The sequence below is a fragment of the Mus caroli genome, unplaced genomic scaffold, assembly GCF_978045245.1.
Source record: "Mus caroli unplaced genomic scaffold, Mus_caroli_1 scaffold_4, whole genome shotgun sequence".
Taxonomy (NCBI): domain Eukaryota; kingdom Metazoa; phylum Chordata; class Mammalia; order Rodentia; family Muridae; genus Mus; species Mus caroli.
Window position 1 is genome coordinate 52,538,724 of NW_028227259.1, and position 10,852 is coordinate 52,549,575.

General features: G+C 40.3%; 1 protein-coding gene across 1 annotated transcript in view; it reads right to left on the bottom strand.

Moving 5' to 3' along the window:
• The window catches only part of Adgra3 (adhesion G protein-coupled receptor A3), a 97,112-nt gene that overhangs the window by 37,478 nt on the left and 48,782 nt on the right, over window positions 1-10,852 (bottom strand). Inside the window, exons 7-10 of the mRNA XM_021162897.2 lie at window positions 9,507-9,720; window positions 4,612-4,776; window positions 1,786-1,987; window positions 884-1,039 (exon numbers count right to left, since the gene is read on the bottom strand). Of these exons, the coding sequence (XP_021018556.1) occupies window positions 884-1,039; window positions 1,786-1,987; window positions 4,612-4,776; window positions 9,507-9,720 (737 nt within the window). The remainder of the gene's footprint in view (window positions 1-883; window positions 1,040-1,785; window positions 1,988-4,611; window positions 4,777-9,506; window positions 9,721-10,852) is intronic.

The following is a 10,852-nucleotide window of genomic DNA, read 5'->3' on the forward strand; positions in this document are numbered from 1 at the left end:
CAAATGGCACACTACAGGACACACTTCTGGATCCTTCGTGAGGACTCCCTGTTCTGTATTCAGCTCAGCACTAGCCTAATTGGGTACGCTGATAGGCCACTTCATTGTTAACAGGCTCAGCTCATACTTGACCTAAGTTCTTTCTACCTGCCTTTAAACCCATCTCAGTGAAGTGGTTATATCACAGGAGAAACAATATACAACATTCTTAAAGAGCTCAAAAACAACAGCTTAAGTAAACATATCCTTTGCCTCAAAACTTAAATATTTTTTCTTTTATTTGCTGCTCTGAAATCTGGGAGTTCGACTGCCCCCTAAAAATTTCCATGTTGACAAACACCATAGTTTTAACACCCCTATTTAAGGATATACCTTCTCAACACTCAAGACTTCCTTTATCAGACACATATAAATTGTACGTCTATAGGTACAATGCCGTCTCCTATATGTATACAGAAGTTCCTTGGGAGACTCTCACTTCTGTTTATAATGAAAGTGACAGGGAGGTTTAAAACACAGTCCAGGGGAACAAAACAATGAGAGGGACACGCGGCTGTGTAGACTCTGAGACTCCCAGAGATGACAAGAAGCAGCTGGCTAACACACAAGATGGTGGAGACTGCTTTCTCCCTCACTCTCCCTTTGCTAAACCAGACTCCTCGGTTTTCAGGAACTAACAGCTCACCACCATCTCCCAGATACACAGGGCCCCATCACTACGAGTGCACAAGCTTCTCAATGGTAAGTATGGGAATCAAAAAAAGTGTATGCAGTTCAAATACAGAAAACATAAGCCAGCTTTAAAAATAAGCGATCCACTCTATCCCATTAGAGGTCACCATTGGCTGACATTTACAGTGCAACTCTGAATTTAGGAACTTACCTCTTTTGATTTTTCCTCTCTGGTAAATCTTCCAAACTTTTCTATCATTTCAGCCACAAATATAACATCCATTTTGTCAGAGAAGTTGGCGGCCTCCACTGTGTAAGCCAGCAGCTGCCGAGCTGTAGCGACCGCATTTGTAAGGTTGAGGGGCATCTGTAGAAAAAGGCAAACAAGGCAAACTTCACACAAGGACTACTGAGGCTGACACTGACTTACAAAATCTACCGAGGAGTATTCATCAAATCGGTTTCAAATTCAAGAAAGTTAGACTGACAAAAAAAAATGTACTAAGGGAAGGGAGGATATATTAAACTGAGAAAGAAATAAAGGAATGTTTGGAGGCACATGGGAAAACACACAGCTCTATCTACTCTTTGCTTAACCAAATTCTATACAAACTTCTCTCCCAGTTGCTGCGGGAAAGCAGTTCCCAGTTCTCCGGCAGGGATCGGTGGAGACATCCCTTCCTGCCCAAAGGCAGGACGCACACACTTACCAAGAACTCATCTCTATGGTCACATTTGTTAATTTACTGACTGACACTGTGACAGCAACAACTGCTGTATACAAGCCAAGCTGGTACTAAGGGACAGAGAAAACACCTAAAACAGACCCCATATCGAGTGAGGGAAGGTTAATAATGGTGCACGGAAGCAGCAACAATGAGAGTCAGCCGAGAATTCGCAGGGATCACTTCTGATAAAGGGGTTATGGAGATACACAGTCAGAATCCCAGATAAGTCTGGGACTCTGGCTGGTCAAGCAGTAACAGAAAAAGATAGGGCCTCCCAGAGCACAAAGATATAAAGGAATTTTCATCCAACACTTACCCTTATCTGGCATTTAAAAATACTATATTTCGTGCATAACTCAAGTGAATCAGAATGTCTTATAGTTACCTGATTAAACATATACAGGACTCTAGTGACATCATTTGCATACTGGCACCGAGAATAATCATCATCTGCCCAAAAGCCACCTCTGTCGCATCTGCGCCACGCCTTCCTTTCATCCTGTGCGTTTCCAGGGTAGATCCCACTGCTGTGGGTGTTCCGGGTACACTGGAGATATGCTGTGATGCCCGCCAGCGTCCTGGGCCATCTAAACAGGGAGAAGCAAAACAGTCAGGAAACCTAGAATGTCAGATGCTAGCAAGGTCAGGGATGGCACAAAAAAAGCAAGGATTGAGACATGAGTGTGATCACAGAGAAAAATCACACACACACACACACACACACACACACACACACACACACACACAACCTGAGACAAAAAAAAAAATTTCCCATGGATATATGGATGCATTTATCCAGTCTATTACTTGAAAATATGTTGGTAGCATAACGCAGTAATTTTTCAAAAATAAGAGTCTAAAATCTAAATGATGCTTTGAATGTTCAAGAAAATTATATCAGACCAAAGAAAAATGAAAATTGGTGTTATGAATCAGCTTATGTTTCAGTTTAATAAGTGTTATTGTACCTTTGGCATTATATAACAAGTACAACATGAGAGAAGATTCTTGCTCAGTAAAGACAGACTTTGCTCTTTTGTACAAGTGTGGCTAGGAAATTTGACAAGTAAAAATGCCACAGCAGGTCCTTCAGTGCCATCCTGAAAAAACCCTGTCTGCACAACTAGCCCTTCTCAGTGGCTCTGTGGGAACCATGGTGCAGGCGCGGGGGTGGAAGGGGGTGGTTCACGGCCTGTGACAGGAACCGGCTGAGCCTATGCTGCAGGATTAGCTAAAGACCTACAGGCTGGGAGGTTTGAGTTGTGCTAAACAGAAGACCAGCGCTCACCAGCAGCCGTGGGTACTGAGTCTCTGGGGAGTGCTCCTTGGCAGAACCTGCATGAAGGCTGCTGTCTACCTGATTTATTCTACTGGAGGAGGCACTATGTGTGACGCTTACTCATGGATTCTCCCAGAACCTGCCTATGCCCTTTACCTTTAAGCTCCAACTATGTCTACTTAGAGATCCCACACTAAGTTTCCCACATGAGACCCTGCAGTGAATTTCTGAACAGCACCATCAGTGTTCACCATAATTTATCAGTGAGGAGGTACTGGACCAGGAGTCACTCAACCCTGCTGATGCAGCACGTCACCCCTCAGAGCTGGGAGAAACCTTTGGTATTTGAACTCTATTTCTTGAAAATAGAAAATGAAGTTGTGCATACTTAATACAAATTATAACTGATGCATCGCAGTGGAACTGCTGAGACAGATCAGTCATACCAAAACAGAAACCATAATCAAAAACTACATAAGCAAATCAAACAACACGAGACCAAACGTCATTAATGCAGCAGTGCTTTAATACTGTAATACCTTGAGGAGTGTCAGAGATAAATAATTCATTGCAATCTATTAAACACATAAAACACTCCGAAACTGAACAAAAAAAAACCAAAAAAACAAAAATCCAGCCTAAAATGAAAACGTTATGATTACCTCATAAAAGATGTTGAATGTCACAAAATTAACAAATGCTGCACATTACGCTTTGAAGTACTTAGTAAAAGCATAGTGTTCGACGTACATGAAGGTTGCAGTGGCAATGCTGGATCTCTCTCTTACACACACACATACACACCATTGTTTTAAGAAGGCAGTGAAAACAGAAATGCAGAATACTGATGGAAAGACATAACCGCTGCAGTGTCCCACAGACTGGAAAGACAAACACTAAAAGTCTTGCTTACTCTGAAACTGTTGCTCTACAGTCAAGAGGTAACAGTAGCCCCACTAAAAACAATGCAAACTTAGTATTAAATAATCTTATACTAGATTTAACGAGCAATGTATTTCTTTTGTTTACACTAACAACTCATTATTAAAAACCTCTAAATACGCAGGATAATATATCTGGAAAGATGAGTAACATCTTTCAAAGTAAGAAAGTCGAAGGGAAAGCAGTCATCCCTGTAGGCCCTAATCCTTCCAACTGGATCTCAACTGCCTCAGCAGCTTGTACAAGAGCCCTGGAACTCACCGGATCCCAACAGCTGCTTCAGGCTATGAATCCATGTACCTTCCCAAAGTCTTCCTGACTCACTTGCAATAATTATTAAATGGGAGAAGAAAAGTAGGTCTGTGTCTCCCCTGATGATGAGATATATGACTTAAGACCGAAACCCTAGCCAGGTGGGTGGTGCACACCTTTAATCCCAGCACTCAGAAGGCAGAGGCAAGTGGATCCCTGTGAGTTCGAAGCCAGCCAGGTGAACATAGTGAGTTCCAGGACAGTCAGAGCTACACATCCCTTTCTCGGTTCATTATAAAGGTCATTAGAAAATAAAAATGACCGTCTCATCAACCTGTCAGTCACTATCTCCCAAAAGCAGGGGTTTGAAACACCTGTAGTAAACCATCTGATAAAGTAACAAGGGAGAGCAAGAGTGGATATGATCAAGATACACTGCATGCATGTGTGAGAATTTTTAAAAGGACACATTTTTCTAAAATGACTATCCTTCCAGAGGTTCCTAAATCAATAGGTAGCTGAAAAGTTCAAGTATCTTTGGTTTTTTCCATAAATGATTCTAAAATTATCATTACAAAGGATATTTCTTAGACATATATTTATATGTGAATACCCATATATCTATGTATATATGTGTATGTTTGTAATCTATATGGGGACACACACACACACTCAGAGTTTTTGGAAATACAAAGCTTTAAGAAAATTAGCCTTTCTAGTATTTTCCACGTCACTGACCTGAAATCACCTTTGTTGTTCACAACCCTCTCTGGTGGACAGTATTGGGCGGAGCTTTCTAATACCACAATGTCAACAGTTCTTGTGTTATTCCCACGTTTCGTCTGAACATGACAGCCCCAATTTCCAGTAGATCCAGCTTGAATATTAGAAATGGTTAGGGCACTGCACAAAAAAATAAATACATAAATAAAAAATTTTAAAAAAGGAATAAAAAAAGATTTTAGAAAATGAGAAACACGATTGGGACCCTGAAGATAAAGAGAGTTGTGAGAGGGGCAGGAATAGGGCCCGCTCAATGCTTTGTAACACACAGGAATTCGTGAAGCATGGTGAGGCACAGAACCTCCAGTGCGGAAGTGGAAATATTTCTCTAAGTCACACCATTTCAAAGACTCTGAACAAAGCATTCATGAAGAAAGGTCAATTATGAAGTGATTTTAAAATTACTAAAGAAGACAAGGCTGGAGAAATGGCTCAGGGGTTAACAGCAGTTGCTTCTCTTAGAACAGAACAAGGTTCAATTCTCAGCAGCCCACATAGGAGGTCACAAAGGCTCTGTAACTCCCACTTTCAGGGGATCTAATGACCTCTTCTGGCCTCCACCGGTACTGCATGCACACAATGACCATGCATACATTCATATATGTAGGTAGAGCACTCACACGTATAAAAACAAAGAAAGTATTTAATGGGAAATACTTTGTGAAGAAAGGTTAGAATAAAAATGGAGGTGTGAGGTCGGTGGGCAAAGGTGATTGGATTCATGATGACTTTGATTTGACTCTTAGAACCCATATGTGGCAAGAGAGAATCAAACTCCTGCCTTAAAGTCCTCCAAACCCCACACGGACAGTGTAGTAGTCATGAAGAATACATGCATACACGCCGAATAAACATAAATCCCGAGAATGATTAGCAAATGACCAATTAATGATTCCTAAAGAAGTTTCTATGGGAAACTATGTTTCCCCTAAGACCTGCATCGCTATGTAATGGTCAATAAATCTCATTCTCAAAATGAAATCATAATTCCCTAGTATAAAACCTATTAATTAAAGAGCAAGTGTCAAAACCTTCAATTAACCTCTATTCCTCTATATGATTCACTGTGCTTTGTTGTTATATAGACACAAATGATAAGAAATAATTAGACATAAAGCATGTATCATCTTAATTAACTTATCAAGTTATGTCTGGAAGTGAACACACATTTGTCTACTCTCTTAAATCACCAAGGGCTAGTATCTGGAAAAAGGCTCTGAGGCACTGTCACATTCTGAACCATCAAAGAAAACGAACGTTAGCTTGCCTAAGTTAAGAAATATGTCAACAACTGTAATAAATACTTTAATGATAAGGTACATAAAAACTGAAATGCATTCTTAAATAACCATGAAGTCTGCAGATTTCTATGCTGTGTTGCTATACTGAGCTAGGATGAAGTGCACAGAGATTATGGTGCAGAAAACCATACATAACCCAGGTTGCAACCACAGCTCAAAAGCCTTTACTATGTAACTCTATCACAATGTCCCTTAAAAAAAAAAAAGTATGGTAGTTCCAACTAGTAAGATATATGTCAAATCCAAGGCAGTCATTGTGGTGCACACCTGAATCCCAGCATGGAGCAGGCTGAGGCTAAAAGACCACAAGGTCAGCCTAGGCTCAAGAAGAAGAGCATAAATACCCTGTGTGTCTCTATTCCAGTAAATTACTGGCCTAGCCATTTCAAAGATACAGCTAAAGCAAAAGAGAACTAAAAACTACAGAACAATAAAAAATTAACCCTATTTTTAAATAAACACAATGATTTCACATGGGAGGCAACTGCTTGCTGTCTACTATACATATACATATATATATATACATATATATATATAAAATCATCGCTCAGAATCTAACAGAATCTAATCAGGCAAATGACACTTTCTTCTTCCATAATATACTGTGACACCACAATACTTCCATAATACTAGACCATCACAAACTGCCTAAAGTCCCACATTTCAAAGCATGGTGCAATCAAGAGATGTGACATGTTTTAATGGGGATACTGTACTAGTAGCTACCAGGTACATGGTGTCTAACCAATGTCAGTGCTTCTGAGGATTATTCTATGTGAGCCCCAGTATATATAGGTAGCACCCTTCTGTAAACCATGGATCTTTCGCAAGGACCCCAATGGAGAAGTTAGGGCAAGAACTGAAGGAGCTGAAGAGGCTTGCAACCCATAGGAAGAACAACAATATCAACCAACCAGACCCCCCAAAGTTCCCAAGGGACTAAACCACCAACCAGAGAGTACACATGGGGGAATCCATGTCTCTAGCTGGATATGTAGCAGAAGATGACCTTGTCAGATATCAATGAGAGGGGAGCCCCTTTGTCCTGTGGAGGCTCGATGACCCAGCATAGGGGAATACTAGGGCACTGAGGCAGGAGTGGGTGGGTGGGTGGGGGAACACCCTCATAGAGGCAGGGGGGAGGAGGGAACGGGATAGGATGTTTGTGGAGGGGAAACTGGGAAGGGGGTAACATTTGAAATGTCAATAAGTAAAATAACCAATAAAAACCCCTACCATGGCTCTTCATACCCTAGGCCAACTATTTTGTGGATAACTTTTAATAATGTTTTCAATGTCTAAAAGCATCCACTAGAATAAAAGTCCCAGGAATCGTCCAGATAGCAGGTCTCGGAGACTTAAGGAGATTCAAGAAGAAAGAAACAGCCTGAATTTCATCTTCTAAGAAAACTATGAGCACGGAGTGTTAGAGATGAAGGATGACTGACATCAGGAGACCTATTGGGAATCAATAAGCTTCAACCTTACCCACATCAAGAGCCATGTGCTTCCTCTCTCTACAGATTCTGGGGTGACCTCTGGGGACTAGACCCTCCGTCTTCATATGAAAGACTGTCATGTCAGTCAAGTGTTTCTAACAAGAAAAACGTTAGGTCAAGTTGTTTTTCTTAGAATTACTTTTTGTGTTGCTGTAAAAAATTGAATATACTTTTTAAAACAGATTTACAAAGTAATTCCACTTTAGTCATAAAACTTTAGAGGTGTAAACAGACCAAAGCTCTTTGTATATAGAAGAGTCTACTATTTGTAAAGTTTTGTTATTGTATTGGGTCAACTATTGCCTATTTATACAATAAACTACTTAAGAGTGTATAATTTGATGCATTTTGACATATGTATATGCCTGTGTAATTATCACCACAGTAAAGATAGTGTAACAATGAATATATCATTCCTTACAATTAACATCAACCCTAATAAGGAGTTCAGCTGCTGAGGCCAAGCCCACATTAAACCATCCTTTCTGCGGTGAACAGTCAGCGGCTCAGAGCACATTAATAAGGGTAAGTATGTGGAGACTGGGATACAGAAAGAGTGATCAAAAGCAGACAGAAACTACAGAGGATTTGATATAGGAAGAAGGGATTGGCACTGGGAAATAAATCGGACATTTTAAAATGGCTGTGGCCCAAGGCTCCTCTAACACCAGAAATATACAATCTTTGTAGCCTGAAAAGTTAGACCAGAGGGAGCAAAGGAAAAGCCCTGACATCTTACACAGGGAATCCCTTCAAGAGCTACGGCTGTAGCTCAGTGCAGAGCATATCCCTAGCATGTGAAAAGTCGAGTGTTTAAACACCAATAAAGCTCTCACTAAACACAGACATATTTCAGTTGCTACCTACCAGAGACACAGAGCTACAAGTAGAAGGTTAGCCAAGCTAACTGCCCAGTCAAATAAAACTTACTTCTCCTAAGAGGAATACAACAGAACCCAGAAGAATCCAGTCATAAACTATTCTCCATGGTGAGACTGTAAATATTTTAGATTCTGTAAGCTAAAAAAAGCAACATGAAAGATATTATATAAATGCATATATAACCATTTGTAATGTGACTGCTTAGAAATGCTAGCTCTCTGTGGGTCAGAGTTGGCCCACAATGCTTTATCAGTATTTCCTTCCTTGTACATTTATAATAAAGTATGTGATTTAACTCAACATTAGTACTGTGGAAATATATTTTTTAAAACCATATTCAAAATAAAAGTAGTCAGGCATCATGACTCCCCTAAGATGACTCAGAGTCTGGAGTAAGAGCAAGGGTTAAAATTTTAGCATCTACTCTAACACTGGAAGACACTAAATGGAAATATGCTTCCAGAAAACAAAACAAAACAAAAACAAACAAAAACAACAACAAAACCCGTGTAAACTAGAGAATTCAACCCTAACATTTCAGAGATGACTTCTGGTTTAAAGAATCCTTACTTTCTCAACAAATTTCTCACAGCACCCCTGCCTGGGCAATATGGAAGCTGCTGTTTTACTTTAGGAAGATCTCAGCCACACTCTAGGCAGGCAGTAGGCAAGACAGAGGAAACGAGGACACTCAGTACCACATCCCGGAAGGGGAGCACACATGTTATAGAGTTCACTCTGACCAACCAGCCATGGGATTGACAGCTCAGTGTTATCCTTTTACACTAGCAGTGAGTGGGTAGGGATACAAAGGGGAGACATAGCATTATTCTGAACAGGAAATGGTGAAAGGGTGGTGATTCCTAAAAGAGAAATAAAAGTTTAGTAGCAGAAATGGCTAGCAATTAGGTTTAGCACTAAAAGTTTACATTTTCCTCTTAAAACTTTAAAGAAAAAGATTTCAACTTTTAGTGTTTCCCTTTTATATTCAGCTTTTTCTTCCAAACTAGATGAGGAGATAGTTAACTAGTTTAAAAAGGTGACAATAATAATCAGGCAAAAGGAATGTCTTATTTAGCGCATTTTTAAATGGGGAAAAAGAAGCAATCGACAAATTCTGGCTTGGCACCGCAAGCCCCAAAGGGCGGCAAACCCAGGAGCACTGTACCTCGCGATCAAGGAGCAGTTGTGAATCATGCTTTTCTCCACAAAGATCCCTTGAGACTCATCGGTCTCAACAATGCGCCCATCCTGATACCACAGCACTTGCATGTCCTGATCTATATAGGAAGCCATGCACTGGAAGGGAAGGCTGTCTCCTTCAAACACAACCTGGCGGTGCGACGGAGTCATGTAGAAGGACGGCAGTTCAAGGGGAGGATCTAGGCAGAAAACAAAGGACCGAGTGAACAGAAGCCCAGGCAGTCCCTGCACCACACTGAGAAGCTACAGATAACCTTGATGATACCAGAAGCACACACACGCCTCAGTTCCCTGCCTTCCACTGCTAGTCCCAGGGTGCTGGTCCAGTCCAGTCGGAGCTATGGCCCCCAACCTCCCAGGGTCATGTCCTGGAAGCTTGGTGCCCAGTGTGGCAATGTACAAGGCCATGAAACTTTTAAGAGGATGTGTCTCCTGGGAGATTCTTAGGTTATGGGAGGTGTTGCCCTCAGAAACTGATCTCCTGGAATGAGTCTATGAGGGTAAGCTGGTATAGCAGCCAGAGGCTGATATCTGGCTTCTGGTCTTGAGATGTCATCTTCTCCTTCCACACATACTCCTACCATGATGCTATTACCAGGAGGTCTTGATCAGAGGCCAAAACAATGCAGAAGCATGATCCTGAGCCACAATCCAAAACTGTGAACCAGTATATAAATCTCTCTTATGGCTAATGTTTCTAGCCTTTGTACAGTTTGTTATAACAGAAAGAGAGTAAAGCAAATAGGCCGCAGTTTATAACAACATTGAAAATGAAAGCATCTGACATTCATTCCTGGTATGCAGAGCTCTTCCTTTCCAGCAATGCCCTAACCACACAGCAACACAAACGAAAGCAAAGAAAGAGGCCAAACGCAGAGTACTGAGAGCTAGAGACTGGAGCTACTGAATAAATACATTTTGATGGTCATATTTCCTCGGATTAAAATGCTTTCTTCTGGTTATAAAATTATATATATATATATATATATATATATATATATATATATATATACACACATATATATACATACACACATACATATATATATTGAGAAATTTAAAACATTTAAAGAAAAAAAATCCTTCCTTTCAATCATTGTTTACAACATAATTCCTTCCTTTGTCAGAAAGGGAAAGACTTTACATATACATAAAAACAAATGCATACAAATACCACTGGTTCCTTATAAAGATGCTAAAATCTTTAGCTCATTTATCTAACACAACAATTCCATTGACAGCAATAGTATATAAAAATCAAAGCGAAAAAATATGCAAAAATATATACAAGGAAATTAATCACTGTGTTAT